The 26,491-nt window shown below is 40.0% G+C and overlaps 1 protein-coding gene across 1 annotated transcript in view; it reads left to right on the top strand.

Annotated features, from left to right (window-relative positions):
• The window catches only part of TRPC4AP (transient receptor potential cation channel subfamily C member 4 associated protein), an 88,897-nt gene that overhangs the window by 11,206 nt on the left and 51,200 nt on the right, over nt 1–26,491 (top strand). Inside the window, 3 exon segments of the mRNA XM_045362809.2 lie at nt 4,412–4,540; nt 13,816–13,932; nt 26,301–26,358. Coding sequence (XP_045218744.2) covers nt 4,412–4,540; nt 13,816–13,932; nt 26,301–26,358 — 304 coding nt within the window.

The following is a 26,491-nucleotide window of genomic DNA, read 5'->3' as shown; positions in this document are numbered from 1 at the left end:
CTCCCATTACGATTATGGATTTCTTTATTTCTCCTTTTAGCCTTGTCAGTTTTTGCTTTATGTATGTTGAAGTTTTTATTAGATATTTTCAAATTTAGGACCATTAACATTATCCAGGTTGCCATTTTTATCCTTATTAAAGTGCCTGTCTCTGGTAGTACTTTTTATTTTTTATTTTTTTGAGATGGAGTCTCACTCTGTCACCCAGGCTGGAGTGCAGTGGTGCATTCTCAGTTCACTGCAACCTCTACCTCCTGGGTTCAAGCAATTCTCCTGCCTCAGCCTCCTGAGAAGCTGGAATTACAGGCCTGTGCCACCATGCCCAGCTAATTTTGCGTTTTTAGTAGAGACAGGGTTTCACCATGTTGGCCAGTCTGGTCTCGAACTCCTGACCTAAGTGATCTACCTGTCTCGGTCTCCCAAAGTGCTGGGATTAAAGGCATGAGCCACCACACCTGGCTTGATAATGATTTTTCTTTGCTCTTACTGATTTTAATATAGTTATACTACCTTTTGGTATATGTTTACATTGTGTATTATTTTCCATTCTTTTAGCTTTTCTGTTCTCTGGTAAGTGGCATACTTTGTTTTTATTTTATTTTATTTTATTTTTATTTTATTTTATTTTTTATTTATTTTTTGAGACAAGGTCTTATTCTGTTGCCCGGACTGGAGTATGGTACCAGATCACAGGTTACTGCAGTCTCGGCCTCCTAGCATCAAGGGATCCTCCTGCCTCAGCTGCCTAAGTAACTGGGATTACAGGCACACATTGCTGTGCCTAATTTTTTTTTTTCTTTGGTAGAGACAGAGTTTCCCTGTGTTGCCCAGGCTGGTCTTTAACTCCTGGGCTCAAGCGATCTGTCTGTCTCTGCCTCCCAAAGTGCTGCAGTAACATGCATGAGCCACTGCAACTGGCCCAAACTTTGTTTTTAATTGGAGCATTTAGCACAGTTAGATTTAATATAATAACTGACATTTTGGTGTTTAAATATACTTGCTTAATACAATATTTGCTTTTTAAATGTCCTATTCTTTATTCCCTTTTCTCTTCTTTTTAAAAATATTTCTTAAACAGCTTTATTGAGGCATAATTTATATACAATAAAATTTACCCATTATAAGTTTACAATTCGGCTGGGCGCGGTAGCTCAAGCCTGTAATCCCAGCACTTTGGGAGGCCGAGACGGGTGGATCACGAGGTCAGGAGATCGAGACTATCCTGGCTAACACGGTGAAACCCCGTCTCTACTAAAAAATACAAAAAACTAGCTGGGCGAGGTGGCAGGCCCCTGTAGTCCCAGCTACTCGGGAGCCTGAGGCAGGAGAATGGCATGAACCCGGGAGGCGGAGCTTGCAGTGAGCTGAGATCCGGCCACTGCACTCCAGCCTGGGCGGCAGAGCGAGACGCCGTCTCAAAAAAAAAAAAAAAAAAGTTTACAATTCAGTGATTTTCAGCAAATTGATGAAGTTATGCAACCATCACCACAATCTGGTTTTAGAACATTGTCACCCTAAAAAGTTCGCTTATGTTCATTTATTTATTTAGTTTTTGTAGCAGCTTTATTGAGATGTAATTCACATATTGCACATATTACCCTTTTAAAGTTTACAAATTGGTAAACCGAGGAGATAAAAGGGTTGAAAAAAAACAAAAGAAAAATGAAATGTACAAGTCAGTGGTTTTTACTGTATGCACAAAGTTATGCATCTGTCAATCACAATCAATTTTAGAACATTTTATCACCCAAAGAAGAAACCTTGTATTCAGTAGCAGTTACTCCCCAATTTCCCCATCCCCACAACCTTTGCCAAGCAGTAATCTTTCTGTCTCTGGATATGCTTATTCTGGACATTTTAAATTAATAGAATCAAACAATATGTGGCCTTTTGAGACTGGCTTCTTTTAGTTTCGTTTTTGTTTTTGTTTTTTTTTAAAGATGGAGTCTCACTTTGTTTTTGTTTCTGTTTCGAGACAAGGTCTGGCTTTATTGCCCAGGCTGGAGTGCAGTGGCGCAATCTTGGCTCCCTGCAACCTCTGCCTGCCGGGCTCAAGCCATTTCTCCCACCTCAGCCTCCCGAGTAGCTGGTACTACAGGCATGTGCCACCGCACCCGGCTAATTTATATGTGTGTGTGTGTATATATGTGTGTGTGTGTGTATATATATATGTATTTTTTTTTTGGCAGAGGTGGGGTTTCACCATGTTGCTCAGGCTGGTCTTGTACTCGTGAGCTCAAGGAATCTGTCCACCTTGGCCTCCCAAAGTGCTGGGATTACTTTGGCATCACAGGCATGAGACACTGTGCCCAGCTAGACACTGGCTTCTTTGGTTTAGCATAATGGTCTCAAGATTTATCCTTGTTATAGTTTCAGTACATCATTACTTTTTCTTGCTGAATAATATTCCATTGGATGGATATACTATATTTATTCATCAGTTGATGGACATTTGAATTGTTTCAACTCTTTGGTTATAATGATGTCTTTTTTTTTTTTTTTTTTTTTGATCTCGCGCTGTCACCCGGGCTGGAGTGTAGTGGTGCTGTCATAGCTCACTGCAGCCTCATTCTCCCAAGCTCAAGTGATCTTCTCACCTCATCCTTCTGAGTAGCTGAGACCAGAGGTGTGCACCACCACCCTTGGCTAATTTTTTTGATTTTTAGTAGAGATGAGCTCTTGCTATGTTGCTCAGGCTGGTCTTGAACTCCTGAGCTCAAGCGATCCTCCTGCCTTGGCCTCCCAAAGTGCTAGGCAAATATCGGGGCAAAGAGTTTATAATACTCTTTTATCCTTCGAAGTCCATGGAGTCAGTAATAATAATTCCTCTTACTTATCGCATATTAGTAATTTGTGTTTCTGTCTTTTTTTCTTGATAAGCCTGGTTAGAGTTTATCAATTGTGTTAATCTTTCTAAAGGACTAACATTTGGTTTTGTTTTCTCTCTTGATTTTCTGTTTTCAATTTCAGTGATTTCTGCTCTCATTTTTATTTTTTTCTTCTGTTTGCTCTAGGCTTAAACTGCTCTTCTTTCTCTGGTTTACTAAGGTAGAAGCTTAGATTATTGACTATAGATATTTCTTCTTTTCTAATATATGCATTCAGTGATACAAACTTCTGGCTTATTACTGCTTTTGCTGCATCCCACAAATTTTGATAAGTTTTGTTTTCTTTTAGTTTAAAATATTTTAACTGTAAGAGTTGATTTGTCATTTTTTTGTCTGGCGGTTCTTTTAGGCAGTTTTTGCCTCATATTTTGACATGCTGTTGTTAGATGCATATATGTTAAGGATTGTTGTATCTTCTTGGAGAATTGACCCCTAATATTTTTGGAGTCATTTTTGGAGTCATATTCTTGGTGAATTGACCCCTAATAATTTGTCATAACGACAAATTATTAAATGACCCACTTTATTTCTGATAATTTTTTTTATGAAGCCTGCTTTGTCTGAAATTAATATAACTACTCCATCTTTCTTTTTACACGATTTATCTTTCTCCATCCACTTATTTTTTTATTTTTTGAGACAGAGTCTTGCTCTGTCACCCAAGCTAGAGTGCAATGGCATCATCTTGGCTGACTGCAACCTCTGCCTCCTGAGTTCAAGCAGTTCTCCTGCCTCAGCCTCTCGAGTAGCTGGGATTACGGGCACTTCCCGCCACACTCGGCTAATTTTTGTATTTTTAGTAGAGACGGGGTTTTATCATGTTGGCCAGGCTGGTCTCAAACTTCCTGACTTCAGGTGATCCACCTGCCCTGGCTTCACAGAGTGTTGGGATTATAGGTGTGAGCCACCGTGCTCGGCCTTTCCCCTTACTTTTAACGTATCTGTATGTATATTTAAGTGAGTTTCTTGTAGACAGCACATTGTTGGATCTTGGTTTTTTAAATCCATTCTTGTAGTCTCTGTCCTTTGTTTAGACCATTCATAGATATTTACAGCGATTATTGATATAGTTGGATTAATATATACCATGTTTGTTTTATTATACTTGTTATTTGTTTATCTTCTCCTCTTTTCCTGCCTTTTATGGGCTTAACTGTGCAGTTTATATGGTTCCATTATTTTTCATCTCTCAGCATATCAATTATTCTTCTTGTAAAAGTACTTTCAGCAGTTGCCCTAGAATTTCCAGTATATGTTTACTATTAGTCTAAGTCCACTCTCAATGATATTGTGCTGTTTGTGAGTGGTACAAGAGTATTTCCAGTCCCTCCTTTTTACTACTTATAGTAATAGGCTGTTGGGGAGGTTTTGAAGATTTCTAGACAGAGGCCTTTTATAGTAGTGCTTAGAGAGAAATTTGTAACTGTCCTGGGTGGGTTTGGAAGTCAGCTGCTCTCCTTTGCCATATCAGCTATTATCAATAATATAATAATATGTTTTCTCTTTTTTTTTTTAACTCACAGTTCACTGAGACTTTTTTGACAGAGAGGGACAAACAATCCAAGTGGAGTGGAATTCCTCAGCTGCTCCTCAAGCTGCATGCCACCAGCCACCTCCACAGTGACTTCGCTGAGTGCCAAAACATCCTCAAGGTAACTCTTAAGGAACTTGGAGGGGCATATTCAGGGACTCTAGGTGACACAAGCTGTCTGCTTTTTTTCCCCTTCTGTTGGCTTTTAAAAATAGCCTCTTTTTACTGTGTAAGCTGTAGAAAATTTGAGAAATTCAGAAAAAGTACAAAGAAGAAAATAAACATCACCTATAATCCCATCATCCCAAGATAATCACCGTTACGTTCCCTGTGTTATCCTTTTGGTCTCTATGTGTGTTTATTTTGTGGCAGGGCTTCCTTAATTTTGGGAGGTCAGCACTATCCTGCGATTCAGATGACATTCTTTTTGAAAACGGTTTAGAAGGCTGGGCGAGGTGGCTCACGCCTGTAATCTCAGTACTTTGGGAGGCTGAGGCGGGCGGATCATGAAGTCAGGAGATCGAGGCTAAAAATACAAAAAAAATTAGCCGTGTGTGGTGGCAGGCACCTGTAGTCTCAGCTACTAGGGAGGCTGAGGCAGGAGAATGGCATGAACTTGGGAGGTGGAGCTTGCAGTGAGCCAAGATTGCGCCACTTCACTCCAGCCTGGGCAACAGAGCAAGACTCCAAAAAAAAAAAAGTAGAAAAGGGTTTAGAAGATTCCATATTGCTGAAGGCTCATGGAAGGGGCCTTGTGGTTGTTGATTATTATTACTAACATAAGAAGATTGAAGGTCCCAGGTTTGATGATTGGGAAATGAGTGGAAAGAGCACAGAGACATTATGCTAGGATAATTGTTCTCAAACTGGAGTGTGTTTGTGAATCACCTGAAGAGCTTTTTAAAACAGAGTTCTGGGCCCCACCCCTGAAATTCTGATTCAGTAGGGCTGGAGTTATTTTATCAAACTTTAGCGGTAGTTTGGATCTAAATTTGAATTTAGAGCACCAGCTCTAATGCAGGTAAAACCCCTGTAAGTTGGGGGTCTGGTTCCAAGATGGCCGAATAGGAACAGCTCCAGTCTACGGCTCCCAGCGTGAGCAATGCAGAAGACGGTGATTTCTGCATTTCCAACTGAGGTACTGGGTTCATCTCACTGGGGCTTGTCGGACAGTGGGTGCAGCCCACGGAGTGTTAGCTGAAGCAGGGTGGGGCATTGCCTCACCTGGGAAGTGCAAGAGGTCAGGGAATTCCCTTTCCCAGCCAAGGGAAGCCATGACAGACGGTACCGAGAAAATCAGGACACTCCCACCCTAATACTGCGCTTTTCCAATGGTCTTAGCAAACGGCACACAAGGAGATTATATCCTGTGCCTGTCTCTGAGGGTCCCACGCCCACGGAACCTCGCTCACTGCTAGCTCAGCAATCTCAGATTGAACTGCAAGGCGGCAGTGAGGCTGGGGGAGGGGCGTCCATCATTACTGAGGCTTGAGTAGGTAAACAAAGCGGCCAGGAAGCTGGAACTGGGTGGAGCCCACCGCAGCTCAAGGAGGCCTACCTGCCTCTGTAGACTCCACCTCTGGGGACAGAGCATAACTGAACAAAAGGCAGCAGAAACTTCTGCAGACTTAAATGTCCCTGTCTGACAGCTTTGAAGAGAGTAGTGGTTCTCCCAGCACGGAATATGAGATCTGAGAACGGACAGACTGCCTCCTCAAGTGGGTCCCTGACCCCCGAGTAGCCTACCTGGGAGACACCTCCCAGTAGGGGCTGACTGACACCTCATACAGCTGGGTGCCCCTCTGAGACGAAGCTTCCAGAGGAAGGATCAGGCAGCAAAATTTGCCATTCTGCAATATTTGCTGTTCTGCATCCTCTGCTGGTAATACCCAGGCAAACAGGGTCTGGAGTGGACCTCCAGCAAACTCCAGCAGACCTGCAGCTGATGGTCCTGAATGTTAGAAGGAAAACTAACAAACAGAAAGGACATCCACACCAAAACCCCATCTGTACGTCACCATCATGAAAGACCAAAGATAGATAAAACCACAAAGATGGGGAGAAACCAGAGCAGAAAAGCTGAAAATTCTAAAAATCAGAGCGCCTCTTCTCCAAAGGAACGCAGCTCTTGGCCAGCAACGGAACAAAGCTGGATGGAGAATGACTTTGACGAATTGAGAGAAGAAGTCTTCAGAAGATCGATAATAACAAACTTCTCCAAGCTAAAGTAGAATGTTCAAACCCATCACAAAGAAGCTAAAAACCTTGAAAAAAGATTAGATGAATGGCTAACTAGAATAAACAGCATAGAGAAGGCCTTAAATGAGCTGATGGAGCTGAAAACCGTGGCACGAGAACTATGTGACAAATGTACAAGCTTCAGTAGCCAATTCGATCAAGTGGAAAAAAAGGGTATCAGTGATTGAAGATCAAATGAATGAAATGAAGCAAGAAGAAAAGTTTAGAGAAAAAAGAGTAAAAAGAAACTAACAAAGCCTCCAAGACATATGGGACTGTGTGAAAAGACTAAATCTGTGTCTGATTGGTGTACCTGAAAGTGACGGGGAGAATGGAACCAAGTTGGAAAACGCTCTTCAGGATATTATCCAGGAGAACTTCCCCAACCTAGCAAGGCAGGCCAACATTCAAATGCAGGAAATACAGAGAACGCCACAAAGATACTCCTTGAGAAGAGCAACTCCAAGACACATAATTGTCAAATTCACTAAAGTTGAAATGAAGGAAAAAATTTTAAGGTCAACTGGAGAGAAAGATCGGGTTACCCACAAAGGGAAGCCCATCAGACTAACAGCGGATGTCTCATCAGAAACTCTACAAGTCAGAAGAGATTGGGGGCCGATATTCAACATTCTTAAAGAATTTTCAACTCAGAATTTCATATCCAGTCAAACTAAGCTTCACAAGTGAAAGAGAAATAAAATCCTTTACAGACAAGCAAATGCTGAGAGATTTTGTCACCACCAGGCCTGCCTTACAAGAGCTCCTGAAGGAAGCACTAAACGTGGAAAGGAACAGCTGGTATCAGCCACTGCAAAATCATGCCGAATTATAAAGACCATCGATGCTAGGAAGAAATTACATCAAATAATGAGCAAAATAAGCAGCTAACGTCATAATGACAGGATCAGATTCACACATAACACTAGTAACCTTAAATGTAAATGAGCTAAATGCTCCAATTAAAATACACAGACTGGCAAATTGGATAAAGAGTCAAGACCCATCAATGTGCTGTATTCAGGAAACCCATCTTACATGCAGAGACACACATAGGCTCAAAATAAAGGGATGGAGGAAAATCTACCAAGCAAATGGAAAACCAAAAAAAAGCCAGGGTTGCAATCCTAGTCTCTGATAAAACAGACTTTAAACCAACAAAGATCAAAAGAGACAAAGAAGGCCATTATCTAATGGTGAAGGGATCAATTCAACAAGAAGAGCTAACTATCCTAAATATATATGCACTCAATACAGGAGCACCAAAATTCATAAAGCAAGTCCTTAAGAGACCTACAAAGAGACTTAGACTCCCACACAATAATAATGGGAGACTTTAACACCCCACTGTCAACATTAGATCAAGGAGACAGAGGGTTAACAAGGATATCCAGGACTTGAACTCAGCTCTGTACCAAGTGGACCTAATAGACATCTACAGAACTCTCTACCCCAAATCAACAGAATATACGTTCTTCTCAGCACCACATCGCACTTATTCCAAAATTGACCACATAGATGGAAGTAAAGCACTCCTCAGCAAATGTTTAAAAGAACAGAAATTATAACAGACTCTCTCTCAGACCACAGTGCAATCAAACTAGAACTCAGGATTAAGAAACTCACTCAAAACCATTCAACTACGTGGAAACTGAACAACCTGTTCCTGAATGACTACTGGGCACGTAACAAATTGAAGGCAGAAATAAAGATGTTCTTTGAAACCAATGAAAACAAAGACAACATACTAGAATCTCTGGGACACATTTAAAGCAGTGTGTAGAGGGAAATTTATAGCACTAAATGCCTACAAGAGAAAGCAGGAAAGATCTAAAATTGACACCCTAACCACAATTTAAAAAACTAGAGAAGCAAGAGCAAACAAACTCAAAAGTTAGCAGAAGACAAAAAATAACTAAGATCAGAGCAGAAATGAAGGAGATAGAGGCACAAAAAACCCTTCAAAAAATCAATGAATCCAGGACCTGGTTTTTTGAAAAGATCAACAAAATTGATAGACTGCTAGCAAGACTAATAAAGAAGAAAAGAGAGAAGAATCAAATAGATGCAGTAAAAAATGATAAAGGGGATATTACCACCAATCTCACAGAAATACAAACTACCATCAGAGAATACTATAAACACCTCTACGCAAATAAAGTAGAAAATATAGAAGAAATGGATAAATTCCTGGACACATACACCCTCCCAAGACTAAACCAGGAAGAAGTTGAATCCCTGAATAGACCAATGATAGGCTCTGAAATTGAGGCAATAATTAATAGCCTACCAACCAAGAAAAGTCCAGGACCAGATGAATTCACAACCAAATTCTACCAGAGGTACAAAGAGGAGCTGGTACCATTCCTTCTGAAACTATTCCAATCAATAGAAAAAGTGGGAATCCTCCCTAACTCATTTTATGAGTCCAGCATCATCATCATACCAAAGCCTGGCAGAGACACAACAAAGAATGAATTTTAGACCAATATCCCTGATGAGCATCGATGCAAAAGTTCTCAATAAAATACTGGCAAACCAAATCCAGCAGCACATCAAAAAGCTTATCCACCACGATCAAGTTGGCTTCATCCCTGGGATGCAAAGCTGGTTCAACATACACAAATCAATAAACATAATCCATCATATAAACAGAACCAAAGATAAAAACTACATGATTATCTCAATAGATGCAGAAAAGGCTTTTGACAAAGTTCAACAGCCCTTCATGCTAAAATATCTCAATAAACAAGTTATTGATGGTACATATCTCAGTAAGAACTATGACAGACCCACAGCTAATATCATACTGAATGGGCAAAAACTGGAAGCATTCCCTTTGAAAACTGGCACAAGACAGGGATGCCCTCTCTCACCACTCCTATTCAACATAGTGTTGGAAGTTCTGGCCAGGGCAATCAGGCAGGAGAAAGAAATAAAGGGTATTCAATTAGAAAGAGAGGAAATCAAATTGTCCCTGTTTGCAGATGAAATGATTGTATATTTAGAAAACACCATCGTCTTAGCCCAAAATCTCCTTAAGCTGATAAGCAACTTCAGCAAAGTCTCAGGAGACAAAATCAGTGTGCAAAAATCACAAGCATTCCTGTATACCAATTATAGATAAAGAGCCAAATCATGAGTGAACTCCCTTTCACAATTGCTTCAGAGAATAAAATAGCTAGGAATCCAACTTAAAGGATTGTGAAGGACCTCTTCAAGGAGAACTGCAAACCACTGCTCAACGAAATAAAAGATGACACAAACAAATGAAGAACATCCCATGCTCATGTATAGGAAGAATCAATATCGTGAAAATGGCCATACTGCCCAAGGTAATTTATAGATTCAATGCCATCCCCATCAAGCTACCAATGACTTTCTTCACAGAATTGGAAAAACTACTTTAAACTTCATAGGGAACCAAAAAAGAGCCTGCATTGCCAAGACAATCCTAAGCAAAAAGAACAAAGCTGGAGACATCATGCTACCTGACTTCAAACTATACTACAAGGCTACAGTAACCAAAACAGCATGTACTGGTACCAAAACAGAGATATAGACCAGTAGAACTGAACAGAGACCTCAGAAGTAATACCACACATCTACAACCATCTGATCTTTGACAAACCTGACAAAAACAAGAAATGGAGAAAGGATTCCCTATTTAATATATGGTGCTGGGAAAACTGGCTAGCCATATGTACAAAGCTGAAACTGCATCCTTTCCTTACACCTTATAAAAAAATTAATTCAAGATGGATTAAAGGCTTAAATGTTAGACATGAAACCATAAAGACCCTAGAAGAAAACCTAGGCAATACCATTCAGGCCATGGGCATGGGCAAGGACTTCATGATTAAAACACTGAAAGCAATGGCAACAAAAGCCAAAACAGACAAATGGAATCTAATTAAACTAAAGAGCTTCTGCACAGCAAAAGAAACTACCATCAGAGTAAACAGGCAACCTACAGAATGGGAGAAAATTTTTACAATCTACTCATCTGACAAAGAACTAGTATCCAGAATCTACAAAGAACTTAAACAAATATACAAGAAAAGATCAACCCCATCAGAAAGTGGGCAAAGGATATGAACAGACCCTTTTCAAAAGAAGATATTTATGCAGCCAACAGACATGTGAAAAAATGCTCATCATCACTGACTATCAGAGAAATACAAATCAGAACCACAATGAGATACCATCTCACACCAGTTAGAATGGTGATCATTAAAAAGTCAGGAAACAACAGGTTCTGGAGAGGATGCAATATGATATGGAGCAATATGAACACTTTTATGCTGTTGGTGGGACTGTAAACTAGTTCAACCATTGTGGAAGACAGTGTGGCGATTCATCAAGGATCTAGAACTAGAAATACCATTTGACCCAGCCATCCCATTACTGGGTATATGCCCAAAGGATTATAAATCATGCTGCTATAAAGACACATGCACACGTATGTTTATTGTGGCACTTTTCATAATAGCAAAGACTTGGAACCAAACCAAATGCCCATCAGTGACAGACTGGATTAAGAAAGTGTGGCATATGGCCAGGCACGGTGGCTTATGCCTGTAATCCCAGCACTTTGGGAGGCTGAGGTGGGCGGATCACCTGAGGTCGGGAGTTTGAGACCAGCCTGACCCACCGGAGAAACCCCGTTTCTACTAAAAATAAAAAGTTAGCTGGGCTTGGTGGCGCATGCCTATAATCCCAGCTACTCGGGAGGCTGAGGCGGGAGAATTGCTTGGACCTGGGAGGTGGAGGTTGCGGTGAGCCGAGATCACGCCATTGCACTCCAACCTGGGCAACAAGAGCAAAACTCTGTCTCAAAAAAAAAAAAAAAAAGGAAAAGAAAATGTGGCATATATACACCATGGAATACTATGCAGCTATAAAAAAGGAGGAGTTCATGTCCTTTGTAGGGACATGGATGAAGCTGGAAACCATCATTCTGAGCAAACTGTCACAAGGACAGAAAACCAAACACCGCATGTTCTCACTTATAGGTGGGAATTGAACAATGAGAACACCGAGACAGGGCAGGGAACATCACTCACCGGGGCCTGTCGTGGGGTGGGGGGCTGGGGGAGGGATAGCATTAGGAGATATACCTAATATAAATGACGAGTTAATGGGTGCAGCACACCAACATGGCACATGTATACATATGTAACAAACCTGCACGTTGTGCACATGTACCCTAGAACTTAAAGTATAATTAAAAAAAAAAAATTAAAAAAAAAATCCATGTAAGTTATATTGAACGTAATTGAATGACAATGTTCTTCAGAGGTGAAGTTTTGATTATTATATCACATAGTTATTTTAAAATGTAATAGAAACTAAACATAGTCTTTACCTTTAAGAAGAGACATTTTCATATTTTTAATCTTCTCACAGTCTGATAGAAATAATTATAGCGCCGGGCGCGGTGGCTCAAGCCTGTAATCCCAGCACTTTGGGAGGCCGAGACGGGCGGATCACGCGGTCAGGAGATCGAGACCATCCTGGCTAACATGGTGCACGGTGAAACCCCGTCTCTACTAAAAAATACAAAAAACTAGCCGGGCGAGGTGACAGGCGCCTGTAGTCCCAGCTGCTCGGGAGGCTGAGGCAGGAGAATGGCATAAACCCGGGAGGCAGAGCTTGCAGTGAGCTGAGATCTGGCCACTGCACCCCAGCCTGGGCGACAGAGCGAGACTCCGTCTCAAAAAAAAAAAAAATAAAATAAATAATTATAGCTTCTTACACTTGTTTAAAAATGCTTTTCAAAGAATTGCACATTATTTGCTTCCTGCAGAATCTCAGATGTGAGATTGAGGTGAAATTAAAGGGGAGAGAAATTAATATTTGTGTATCTTTGCTGTGATCATCATTTCTTTATTCATTCAATAAATACTTATTTGAAACTTACTATGTTTTAGGTTTTCTTATAAGATTTTTTTTCCTCTTAGCTTTGTTCCAACAAAGGATTCTGTGGCCCTCAGTTTGGGAACTACTACCCTATGTGTACTATATCAAATACTGTGTCTTGGAATCTGTGGGGAATACAAAGTGGGATCTGTTTGTGTTGTCTTCAAGAAACATTTAGTCTAGGGAAGAAATAACAAAATAACATAGGTTTGTAAATAGGTGCAAAGTAAAAGTGCTAAATGTTATAATGAGTTGTAGATTGTTTGGGGGGTCTGAAGAGCATGCTTCTGGTTGGGGGAAATCAGGAAGACTTCCTGCAGGAGATGACGTTTGAGCAGTGACTTGGTTATTGCTACAGAACTAGTCACCCCGAAACTTAGCAGCCGAAAGTAGCAAGCATCATTTATCTCTCAACAATTCTTGGTTGATTGAGTGGCTCTTCTGCTTCATGTGCTGTTGGGTAGGGTGGTACTGAGATATCTGGAATGTCCAAAGTGGTCTCTCTCACATCCCTGGCAGGTTGGTGCTGCCTGTCAGCTGGAGATCAGCTAAGGATATTGGTCGTGGCCTCAGTTCTTATCCTCATGGCCTCCCCAGTTGTCTGTGTTGTTCCCATAGCATGATGTTTGGGTTCCAGGATGACAAGAGCCAAGTCTGTCAGGCTTTTTTTTTTTTTTTTTTTTTTTTTTTTGAGACAGTCTCCCTCTGTTGCCCAGGCTGGAGTGCAGTGATTCTGTCTTGACTCACTGCAACCTCTGCCTCCCTGGCTCAAGTGATTCTTATGCCTCAGATTCCCGAGTAGCTGGAATTACAGGTGTGTAACACCACGCCTGGCTAATTTTTGTATATTTAGTAGAGATGGGGTTTTGCCATGTTGGCCAGACTGATCTCAAACTCCTGACCGCAAGTAATCCACCCACCTTAGCCTCCCAAAGTGCTGGGATTACAGGTGTGAGCCCGGCACCTGGCCTACCGGGCTTTCTTAAGGCTTATGCTGAAAGTGGCCTAGTGTCACTTCTACCACATTCTGTTAGTTGAGGTATGTCATACCAGCGCAGATTCAGTGTGAGAAAGGGCTTTACAGGGGTCTGAATACTAGGAAGTGTGGTTCATTGGGGACTGTCTTTGTGTTCATGGGAATTCAAGTTGGGACTAGAGCACAAACTGATGCTTTAGTGTCTGGCCTGTGTTGATTACTAATACAATGTCTGTATGTACTTTTTTTAAAAAAACTAGGAAATTTCTCCTCTTCTCTCCATGGAGGCTATGGCATTTGTTACTGAAGAGAGGAAACTTACCCAAGAAACCACTTATCCAAATACTTATATTTTTGACTTGTTTGGAGGTGTTGATGTAAGTAGCTATTTATTATTACTACTGTTACTACCACTTAATGGTTTGAGAATTTAACTTTTGAAATGGGAGATAAGAAAGATTTCAGAATTTATAACATTTCAGATTTTAACTTTTAGAAGCTTAGTGGCATTTACATGTTGAAGCAGCGTTCTTTTACTTTAGAATAATTCATTTATTTAAATTGGTGTCTACCTTTTTAAAAAAATACAAAGTGAAAAGTACATCTCTCAATTTCCCAGTGTCCCCTCCTCAGAACCAGTTGTGATCACTAGTTTCTTGTGTGTCCTGCCAAAGATGTTCTGTTGTGGGTGTGTGTATGTGTGTGTGTGTACCTCCACCTTAGTTTATTTTCTCCCCACATAGAGTGATATACCATATACACGGTTACACTATCCTGTACCTTCTTTCTTCTGTCTCTTTTTTTTTTAATTAAAATTTTTAGCCCAGGCATGGTGGCTCACGCCTGTAATCCCAGCACTTTGGGAGGCCAAGGCGGGTGGATCATGAGGTCAGGAGTTCGAGACCAACCTGGCCAAGATGGTGAAACCCTGTCTCTACTAAAAATACAAAAATTAGCTGGGCGCAGTGGCGGGTGCTTGTAATCCCAGCTACTCGGGAGGCTGAGGCAGGAGAATTGCTTGAAGCCAGGAGGCTGAGGTTGCCGTGAGCCAAGATCATACCGCTGCACTCTAGCCTGGGTGACAGAGCAAGACTCTCTCTCAAAAAAAAAAAAAAGATTAAATAGCTAGTGTTCCCTGGTGTGATTGTGCCATAATACATTTACCCAGGCCCCAGTTGATTGGCATTTATAATTTTTCCACACCGTTTCTCTTACAGACAAGGTTGCAGTAAAGATCTTGTACATATTTTTGTACACATGTGAGTATATACCTTTGGAACAAGAACATATGTTTTTTATTGTGTATAAATCTGAAGTTTACCTACCTAAGAAGTTTTGTCAGTTTATATCCCCAGTAACAAAGTATGAGTGTCTGTTTACCCATACCCCATACATAGTGTGTTTATGTGTGTATTTTTATGGATGTTGTTACTGAAGTATAACCTTCATTCAGAAAAGTACACCGATAATTACCACAAAATAAATTCACTTTTGCACTACCACCCAAATTAGGGAATAGAACATTACCAGTACCCAGAAGCCCCCTTCAGCAAACAGTATATTTTAAGTATTTACTAAGCAGATGTGAGAAAAAATGGTATTTTTTCATAGTTTTTTTAACCAGCTTTATTAAGATATGGTTCACATACCATACATTTCACCCATTTAAAGTACACAATTCAGTGGTTCTTAGTATATTTGCAGATATGTGCAGCCATCACCACTGTCAACTTTAGAGCATTTTCATCACCCCAAAAAAGAAACTCCATGTGTTTTATCTAGCACTGCCCTACCTCTGCCACCTCCTCCCCCTCTCTCCACACTAGTATACTTTTTGTCTTTATAGATTTCTCTGTTGTGGGCATTTTGTATAAATTCAGTTATATAATATGTGATCTTTTGTGACTGGCTTCTTTTCATTTAGCGTAATGATTTCTAGGTTCATCCGTATTGTAGCATGTATCAATACTCATTTTTATGGCCAAATGATGTTTCATTGTGTGAGTATGCTACATTTCTTATTTGTTGAGAGGCATTTGGATTGCCTCCGTCTTTTTGCTATTATGAGTAACAGTGCTATAAACATTCTTGTACAGGTTCATTGTGGACATATTTTCATTTCTCTTGGGCATATACATACCTAGGAATAGAGTTGCTGTGTCATATGGGGTAACTCTATGTTTAATTGGTTGAGGAATTGCCAGAATGTTTTCCCAGAGGCCCTACCATTTTACATTGCCACCAGCAATGTCTGAGGGTTTCAGTTTTTCTATATCATTGACAACACTTGTTATTATCTGTCATTTTGAAAGTGTTTTAAAATAAAAATTAAAAAATACTGAGATGGGGTCTTGTTTTGTTGCCCAGACTGGTCTCAAACTCCGGGGCTCAAACAGTCCCCCAGCCTTGGCCTCCCAAAGTGCTGGGATTACAGGCATGAGCCCCTGCTCCGGCCCTGTAATGATTATAGCCATTCTAGTGAGTGTGAAGAGACACCTCATTGTGGTCTTGATTTGCATTTCCCTGATGGCCAGTGATGACCATCTTTTCTTTTTTTTTCTTTTTTTTTTTTTTTGAGACGGAGTCTCACGCTGTTGCCCAGGCTGGAGTGCAGTGGCGCGATCTCGGCTCACTGCAAGCTCCGCCTCCTGGGTTCACGCCATTCTCCTGCCTCAGCCTCCTGAGTAGCTAGGACTACAGGCGCCCACCACCGCGCCCGGCTAATTTTTTGTATTTTTAGTAGAGACGGGGTTTCACTGTGGTCTCGATCTCCTGACCTTGTGATCCGCCCGCCTCGGCCTCCCAAAGTGCTGGGATTACAGGCTTGAGCCACCGCGCCCGGCCGACCATCTTTTCTTGAGTTTGTCATTTGTGTATCTTCCTTGGAGAAATTACTGTCTCCTCTTTCATTTTCTTAGTTGAGATATATCTCTTTTGAATATTATGTTGTAAGAGTTCTTTATAAATTCTCTGCAGTTTTTAAAATTCATTCTATTACTGAGATTGGATATTTTTTCTTGTGTTTATAAGTAGTTCCTTTTCTGCCAGTTGTCTGTTTTTCACCTTTTTCTATTTATTTGTCCTTTTTCTTACCGATTTGTAAGTGCTTTTGATTTTTTAAAGCCCTTTGTCATTTGTGTTTTTTTTCCTATTTTGAGAATTAAATTTTGACGTTATTTTTAAATTAGATATGTTTAATTTTTAGATTGTCAGATTGATCAGTCTTGAATGGCTTCAGAGTTTTGGTTCATACCTTTCCCACTGTTGGATTTAAACTTACATACCTATTTCCTTCTAATATTTTACAGTTTTTAATTGTATATGTTTAAATTTTTGCACCATTTGAAATTTGTTTTGGTGTAATGAGTGAAGGGTTCGGATCTGACTTTTCTGCCCTAGATATTTGCCCATAACCCCATTACCTGAAGTGAACGTGAAGGAGAGGGCATTTCCGGGTATTGTGGTTAGTCTTTATCTTGATCTGTGTGGTGATTGTACAGGAATGGTGTTCAGTGTGTAAAACTGTACATGTACAATTTGTACTCATGGCCAGGTGCAGTGACTCATGCCTGTAATCCCAGCACTTTGGGAGGCCGAAGCAGGCGGATTTGCATGAGTCGAGGAGTTAGAGACCAGCCTGGGCAACATGGCAAAACTGCATCACTACTAAAAATGCAAAAAATTAGCCGATAGTGGTAGCACATGCCTGCAGCCCCAGTTGCTTGGAGGGCTAGGTGGGAGGATTGGTTGAGCCTGGGAGGTTGAGGCTACAGTGAGCCGAGATCACACCATGAACTGCAGCCTGGGTGACAGAGCAATACTCAGTCTCAAAAAAAAATTTTACTCTTTAAACGGTATCACGTTATACTTCAGTTATTAAAGTTTCCTTTTGTTTAAAGGTGCCATTTTCCACTGAAGTAAAGATTGAGTGTGACATCTGCATGCATGTCATCAGCCACAGCCTTTCTTCTTTAACTGCTGCTCGGCATTCCCTCTCCACAGCAGTGCCGGTGGTCCTAGAGCATTTACTTACTTGACCAGCACAAGAGACCCTTTAGTTTTGAGTTGTTTCATCAGGAAATCTACTCAGTAAGAACTGGTGTATTTATGGGAGGAAATATAATAATGTAGGTCTCTAGCCTGGTGTCTATTTTCAGTGGAAATGTGGCTCTCTAGTAGGATCCTATCCCATCTTCAGACATCTTTGGATCAATTGTTCTTGATTGTGTGGGGGTTTTCTCTCCTGCTTTGAGTTAAGGCAGCTTCTCCAGGAATCCCAGTCATTTTATAAACATGGGCTCCTGCTTAAGTCATTATGCACCTCACTAACCTTCAGTTCGGGTGCATTTGTTAGTGAACTCTCTTGCTATCCTGCTGCTGGTAGTATTTTCCAAACAGAGCTTATTATTTCTTCCTCTGCTAATAACTAGCAAGAACCCAAAGTAAGTCTCTCTTGGGTCATGCTGCCCAAAGCTCAGTGGGATCACTCCTTGTCAACCTGACCCTATCTATAACATGACTGTGAAAAGTGTATCTTAGAGTATACAAAGCAGATGTGAAGTAAGTAACTAAGTGGAGTGAAGCAGACCCAGAGCAGGCTCATCTGCATAAATTAAACGAGTATGAGGACTGTGGTGGACTAGGAGAGTGTGTGCCTGCTTTTATGGGGGAAATGACTCTTCTTCTCCCATTGACTGTTTCCCTGAGAGGTTATGGGAAATCTAGATTTGTAGGTAAAAATCTTCCAGCTTTTCAGTAGTTGTGGGCCAGGTGTAAGCCATTGCTTGGCATTCAGGAACTTTTATTCATTGACATAGTCTATCTTCCATTTGAAGTGAATTTATTTTAAATACATTCTATGCACTTGAGCATCTTACATATTGCTTGGATGAATGTGATCTCTTTTGAGAAGAATTTATGTAGTATACTTCAGAGCTTTAAACATTACTACTCATTTTGCCCTGTTGTTTCCATTTCTGTGACTCTCCTGAAGACATAAGTCAAAATGAGATAAAACTTGTATACCAAGACGGTTAGGTGTAACATTATTTGTAATGACTGTCTACCAGGAGAAGGTAATGGTTATTCTATTTTGCTGAATTTTATGAAGTTATTAATATAATGTTAAAATTATAATATGGGAAAATTCATGATGAAAACAGGCTATAAAATTGTTATATACTCTATAATAATTACTCCACCTTTTCTAGAGGATGACCTTAGGTCTCTATTATACAAAGCAAAGCAGGCCTACATTCAGGGCAACTTTCATTGTTGCCCCAAGTCGTGAGACATCTTGCTTTTCTCTCCTACAAGTGCAGTTGACATTAAATACAGATGTGCAGAAAGCTGAACCCAGTGCTTCTCTAGAATTGACAATCTGTGGTGTAGTAGTTTAGGATTTTTATTTTTAATCTGCTTCAAGCTAAAATAACACATCTCTCTTAATTCAGGATGTTGAATTATAGTGTCACATTCATGCCAGGAGCAATCTCATGGCATGTGGATTTACTTTCTAAAGATTTGTTGCTGGTGTGAGATGAACAGAGGCTTTCTCAGACCCTCAAGCTGAACTATCTAGTCTCAAAGATTTGCCTACTGGCTTTTTAATTTAAAAAATGCTATGGAATCTTCTTTCTTCATTTGGCTTGAGATGTCTTGGATATGCTGCCTCAGTATTGGCCTATAGCTAGAAGGGGCTAAGGAAGAATTTTTTTCTTTTTGTTCTAGGGTAACTCCTAGCTTGATTTAAACAATAATAAAAAATAAGTAAAATATGTATATACGGGATGTCTTTAAACATACGGGCTTAGTCATATTCTCAGCATATAGATTATTTTAAATGCTTTAAGTGGAAATTGCACTTTTTTGGAAAACAAAGGTCCTCATTTTAAAAGGAAAAGGTGTTTGTCAAGGAAAATGTGAAAAACTATCTTAGGACTTGTCACCAACGTTCAACCACTGTTGAGATTCAGGAGTATTCCTTTCTAACATTTTTTTTTTTCTGTTTGTATTAACCTAGAATTTGTTTAACAGAATTTTTTTAAATAACAGCTTTTAAAACTTGTTATGATGATTTTAGAGGTAGAGTTGTACTCTGTCGCAGGCTGGAGTGCAGTGGTACAGTCCTGGCTCACTGCAGCCTCGAATCCCTGGGCTCTAGTGATTCTCCTGCCTCAGTCTCCCAAGTAGCTAGGACTACAGGCTCGTGCCACCATACCTGGATAATTTTTTTTAAATATTTGTTAGAGTTCTAGGGGTCTTGCTCTGTTCCTCAGGCACTCTCCAACTCCTGGTCTCAAATGACCTTCCTGCCTCACCTTCTTGAGTAGCTGGGATTATAGGCACGAGCCACCCTGCCTGCCCAGCAATAACAGCTTTATTGAAATATAATTTACATATCATAAAGTTAACTCTTGTAACCACCCATCAGTATTGTGCAGTGATAACCAGAACATTTTTATCATGCCAGAAAGAAATATTGTACCAGTTAGCAGTCACTCCCCATCTCCCCTTCTCCCTAGCTCTGGCAACCATTAATCTATTTTATGTCTGTATTATGCCTATTGTGAAATATCCATAATGTCCATAATATGCCTATTGTATCAGTCCGTTCTCATGCTGCAGTGAAGAAATACCTGTGACTGGGTAGTTTAATTGACTCACAGTTTAATTGACTCACAGTTTAATTGACTCACAGTTCCATATGGCCGGGGAGGCCTCAGGAAACTCACAGTCATGGCAGAAGGCAAAGGACAAGCAGGCACCTTCTTCACAGGGCAGCAGGACAGAGTGAGTGCAAGCAGAGGAAATGCCAGACACTTACAAAACCATGAGATTTCGTGAGATTCCCTCATTATCACGAGAACAGCATGGGGGAACCGCCCCCATGATCCAGTTACCTCCACCTGGTCCCACCCTTGACACATGAGGATTGTTACAATTCAAGGTGAGATTTGGGTGAGGACAGAGCCAAACCATATCACCTGTTATGGATATTTCATATAACAGAATCATCCACCATGTGGCTTTTTATGTCTAGCTTTAACTGAGCATGAGGTGTTTTATTGTTTTAAATAATAGCTTTATTGAGATATTCATGTCATGCAAGTCACCCATTTAAAAGATATATTACAAGATATAACTCGGTTTTTTAGTATAGTCAGAGTTATATACCACTCTCACCACAATTGATTTTAAAACATTTTCATCACTCCAAAAAAGAAATACCATATTCTTCAGTAGCCACTCTCCATTTCCTCCCAAGGCCTCCCTCCCCCATCCTTAGGCAACCACTAATCTTTCTGTCTTTATAGATTTAATTATTCTGGACATTTCACATAAATGGAGTCATACAATACGTGGTCTTTTGTGACTGGCTTCTTTTGCTTAACATAATGCTCTCAGGGTTAATCCATGTTATAACATGTACCAATACTCCATTCCTTTTTATTGTCAAGAAATATTCTGTTGTATGGATAGACCACATCTTATTTATCCATTCATCAGTTGATGGACATTTGGGTTGTTCCCACTTTTGACTGTTATTAATAATCTGCTATGATTAATAATGCTGCCATGAACATTGGCATATAAATTTTTATATGGACATGTTTTCATTTTCTATTAGATTGTCTTATTAAAAAATTTCCCGCCGGGCGCGGTGGCTCAAGCCTGTAATCCCAGCACTTTGGGAGGCCTAGACTGGCGGATCACGAGGTCAGGAGATCGAGACCATCCTGGCTAACACAATGAAACCCCATCTCTACTAAAAATACAAAAAATTAGCCGGGCATGGTGGCAGGCGCCTGTAGTCCCAGCTGCTCGGGAGGCTGAGGCAGGAGAATGGCGGGAACCCGGGAGGCGGGGCTTGCAGTGAGCCGAGATCGCGCCACTGCACTTCAGCCTGGGTGGCAGAGCGAGACTCCCTCTCAAAAAAAAAAAAAAAAAAAAAAAAAAATTCCCTTGGTATATACCTAGTAGTGGAGTTGCTGGTAACTCTTTAATTTTTAAGGATCTGCCAGACTGCTTTCTGAAGCACTTGCACCATTTTACATGTTACCAGCAATGTATAAAGGTTCTAATTTCTCCACATCTTTGCTAATAGTTACTATTTGTAAACTTTTTCATTATAGCCATCCTAGTAGGTATGAAGAGGTATCTCATTGTGGTTTTGTTTTGCTTTTCCCTGATGACTAATGTTGATCATCTATTTATTGAACTTTTGGAGAAATGTGCATTCATCTGCTTTCTCCATTTCTTGATTGGGTTGTCTTTTTATTATTGAGTTGTATTCGTTTCTGGATACTAATTTCTTGTAATATGCAAATATTTTCCCCCATTAAGTAGCTGTCTTTTCACCTCTTGATGGTGTCCTTTGAAACACAAAGTCTTTACTTTTGATGAAGTTCATTTTATCTTTTGTTGCTTGGGTATTGGTGTGCATCTAAGAAACCATTTCCTAATCCAAGGTCACAAAGATTTACCTGTGTATTCTTCTGAGAATTTTATATTTTTTATCTTACATTTAGATCTTTGATCTATTTGCATTGATTTTTGTTTATCATGTGAGGCAGGGGTCCAGTTTCATTATTTTGCATGTGACTATCCAGTTGTCACAGCACCACTTGCTGAAAAAACTACTCTTTCATTATTGAATTGGTTTGGCAACCTTGTCAAAAATCAACTGATCGTATAGACACAGGGGTTTATTTTTGTATTTACAGATCAAGATTGTTTTGGCTGTTATGCATCTCTTGTATTTGCATGTGAATTTCAGGATCAGCTTGCCAATTTCTGCAAAGAAGCCAGCTGAGATTTTGATAGTGATTGCATTGAATTTGTAGGTCAATTTAGGGAGTATTATCATCTTAATATTAAATATTCTTTTTTTTTTTTTTTTTTTTTTTTTTTTTTTTTTTTTTTTTTTTTTTTTTTGAGACGGAGTCTCGCTCTGTCACCCAGGCTGGAGTGCAGTGGCCGGATCTCAGCTCACTGCAAGCTCCGCCTCCCGGGTTTACGCCATTCTCCTGCCTCAGCCTCCCGAGTAGCTGGGACTACAGGCGCCCGCCACCTCGCCCGGCTAGTTTTTTGTATTTCTTAATAGAGACGGGGTTTCACCGTGTTAGCCAGGATGGTCTCGATCTCCTGACCTCGTGATCCGCCCGTCTCGGCCTCCCAAAGTGCTGGGATTACAGGCTTGAGCCACCGCGCCCGGCAATATTAAATATTCTGATCCATGAACCACAAGATAGCTTTCCATTTTTTATTGTCTTTAATTTCTTTCAAAAATGTTTTGTTGTACAAGTCTTGCACTTGTTAAACTTATTTCTAAGTGTCTTTACTGTTTTTGATGCTCTTTTAAATGGAATTGCTTTCATAATTCCAGTTTTGAATTGCTTCTTGCTACAATTGTAGAAATACAGTTGATTTATGTATATTGATCACCTATCGTGAAATCTTGCTGAACTCTTGCTTATTGGCACTAATAGTTTTTTTAGTGAATTCCTTAGGAATTTTCTATATTCTAGATTATGACATCTGTAAATAATTAGTTTTACTTACTCCTTTCCAATTTGGGTGCCATTAATTTCTTTTTTTTATTTTTCCCTAATTGCCTTAGAACACTCAATACAATGTTAAACTGAAGTAGCGAGAGTGGACGTCTTTGTCTTTTTCCTCATCTTAATGGGAAAGCATTTAGTCTTCACTGTTAAGCATGATACTAGCTGTGGGTATTTTAATAAAAGCCCTTTATCAGGCTGAAGAAGTTGTCTTCTATTCCTTGTTGATTGTTTTTATCATGAAAGTGTGTTGGATTTTTTCCAGATGCTTTTTCTGCATCTGTTGAGATGACTGTGTGGCTTTTGGATTTTGTCCTTTATTCTGTTGATATGGTGTATTATATTGATTTTCATATGTTGAACCAACTTTACATTCCTGGGATAAATTCCACTTCGTCATGGTGTATAATCCTTTTTTTTTTTTTTTTTTTTTTTTTTGAGACAGGGTCTCTCTGTCACCCAGGCTGGAATGCAGTGGTATGATCACAGCTCACTGCAGCTTCTCCTGGGCTCAAGCGATCCCCCCATCTCAGCCTCCTGAGTAGCTGGGACTACAGGTGCATGCTACCATGCTTGGTTAATTTTTTGTTTTAATTTTTGTAGAGACAGGGTCTCACTATGTTGCCCAGGCTGGTCTCATACTCTTGGGCTTAAGTAATCCTCCTGCCTTGACCTCTCAAAGTGCTGGGATTATAGGTGTAAGCCACCATGCGTGGACTATAATCCTTTTTATATGTGTCTGGATTTTGTTTGCTAGGGTTTTCAGAATTTTTATGTATATATGTATAAGAGATACTCATCTGTAGTTTTCTTGTTATGTCTTTGGTTTTGGTATCAGGGTAATACTGGTCTCAAAGAGTGAGTTGGGAAATGTTTCCTCCTCTTCTGTTTTTTGGAAGAGTTTGGGAAGAATTGGTGATTCTTTAAATGTCTTGTGTTGTTCACCAGTGGAGGCATCATGTCCAGGGTTTTTCTTTATGGGTAGTTTTTTTGTTGTTGTTGTTTTGTTTTGTTTTTTTAAATCACTAGGTCAATCTCTTTACTTGCTCTAGGGCTATTCAGATATTCTGTTTCGTCTTCTTTATTTTTTTTAAACAGATGGAGTCTCGCCCTTCCATCCAGGCTGGAGTACATTGGCATGATCATAGCTCACTACAGCCTCAATCTTCTGGGGTCAAGTAATCCTCCTGCCTCAGTCTCCCGAGTAGCTGGAACTATAGGCATACCACCACACCCAGCTAATTTATTTTATCTGTAGAGACATGGGGTCTTGCTATGTTGGCCAGGGTGATCTCAATCTTCTGGCTTCAATCAGTCCTCCCACCTCAGCCACCCAAAGTGTTGGGATTACAGGCAGGAACAACCATGCTCAGCCTCTGTTTCTTCTTAAGTCAGTTTTTATGTGTTTTATGTCTTTCTAGGAATGTGTCCATTTCGTTTAGGTTATCTAATTTGTTGGCATACAGTTGTTCATAGTAGTTCCTTATATTGACTTTTGTTGCCATAAGGTTGGTGGTAATGCCCTCTCCTTTATTTCTGAGTATAGTAATCTGTATCCTCTCTCCTTTTTTCTTGGTTGGTCTAGCTAAGAATTTGCCAGTCTTTTCAAAGAGCCAGCTTTTGGTTTTGTTCATTTTCTGTTATTTTCTGTTCTGTGTTTCATTTGTTTCAACTCTTATTCTCCCTTTTGCTTGCTTTGGGTTTAGTCTGCTCTTTTTCCAGTGTCTTAAGGCAGAAGATTAGGTTATTGATTAGAAACAAATTTATTTGGCCGGGTGCAGTGGCTCACGCCTGTAATCCCAACACTTTGGGAGGCCAAGGTGGGCGGATCACCTGAGGTCAGGAGTTTGAGACCAGCCTGGCCAATATGGCAGAACCTCGTCTCTACTAAAAATACATAACGTAGCCAGGAGTGGTGGTGGGCACCTGTAATTCCTTTTGCTCTGGAGGCTGAGGCAGGGTAATCGCTTGAACCCAGGAGGCGGAGGTTGCAGTGAGCCAAGATCGGGCTATTGCACTCCAGCCTGGGAGACAGAGAAAGACTGTCTCAAAAAAAAAAAAAAAAAGGAAAAGGAATTTTCTTTTAATGTAGGCATTTACAGCTATAAATTTTCCTCTGAGCACTCCATTAGCTACATCGTAAGTTTTGGTGTCTTCATCCATCTTGGATACTTTATACTTCCCCTTATGATTTCTTCTTTGGACCATTATTATTTAGGATGGGTTTTTTAAATTATCCACATAATTCATGAATTTCCCAAATTTCTTTTTTATTTCATTCCATTGTGGCCAGACAACATACTGTATATGATTTCAGTGCTTTTAAATTTATTGAGGCTTGTTTAGTGGCCTGAAATATGATCCGTCCTGGAGAATGTCTCATGTCCACTTGAGTAGAATGTATGTTCTGTTCCGGCTGCATGGAGTGTTCTGTACATGTCTGTTAGGATGTATGTGTTCATTGTGTTCAAGTCTTCTAGTTCTTTGCTAGTCTGCCTAGTTGTCTATTATTGAAAGCAGAGTTATTAAAGTGTCCAACTTATATTTTTGAATTATCTCTTTGCTTCATTTCTGCCAGCTTTTGGTTCATGTATTTTTGGGCTCTGTTGTTAGGTACATATGTGTTTGTAGTTGTTATCTTTCTAATGGATTGATCCTTTTATCAACTATCCTTTCTCTCCATAGAATGAATTTTTAAATTCATGCTTATTTCAAACAGTTTGTGCAAAGTTGTATTAAAAGTATGTAAAATAAAAAATACATGCATACCCAACCCTGTAGAAATCAGCGTTAACAATTTATGGTGTATCTTCTGAGACCTTTTTAAATAAACTTACACTTACAAATATGCCTTAAGCAGAAGAATCATAGTAATAATGTTCTGCAGCTTTTCAGAAATTAAAGCCACATTAGATCACAGAGATTACTTACTCTAAAATACTTCTTTTCAAAAATGAGAAAACTGAGGCCCAGAGAAGGGCAAGTAGGTGGCCAAGCTGGAACTAGAACCTGGGTCTCCTGACTTGCTGCAGTGTTCCTTTTACTGAACCTTACTGCCTCCTGGAACAAAAGGGTCTTGTAATACTGTGACAGATATATGGGCAATGAATGGTTATGGCAAAATCATTTTATAAGTTATGCTTTGAATTAATTTTGAAGATTTTATCTAATTTTTTTTATAGCTTCTTGTAGAAATTCTTATGAGGCCTACGATCTCTATCCGGGGACAGAAACTGAAAAGTAAGTATACCTGTTAGCTGCTGGTCCTTGTTTTCCAACGTGCCAATATGGTGGCAGTTCCCAGCAGCTGCCTTCTTCCTTCCCTTCCTGACTCTTAATACTGAGGACATGTCTTACCTTCAGCTACAGATTG

Source organism: Macaca fascicularis, chromosome 10, assembly GCF_037993035.2.
Source record: "Macaca fascicularis isolate 582-1 chromosome 10, T2T-MFA8v1.1".
Classification (NCBI taxonomy): domain Eukaryota; kingdom Metazoa; phylum Chordata; class Mammalia; order Primates; family Cercopithecidae; genus Macaca; species Macaca fascicularis.
This window is presented reverse-complemented; position numbering and strand designations above follow the sequence as displayed.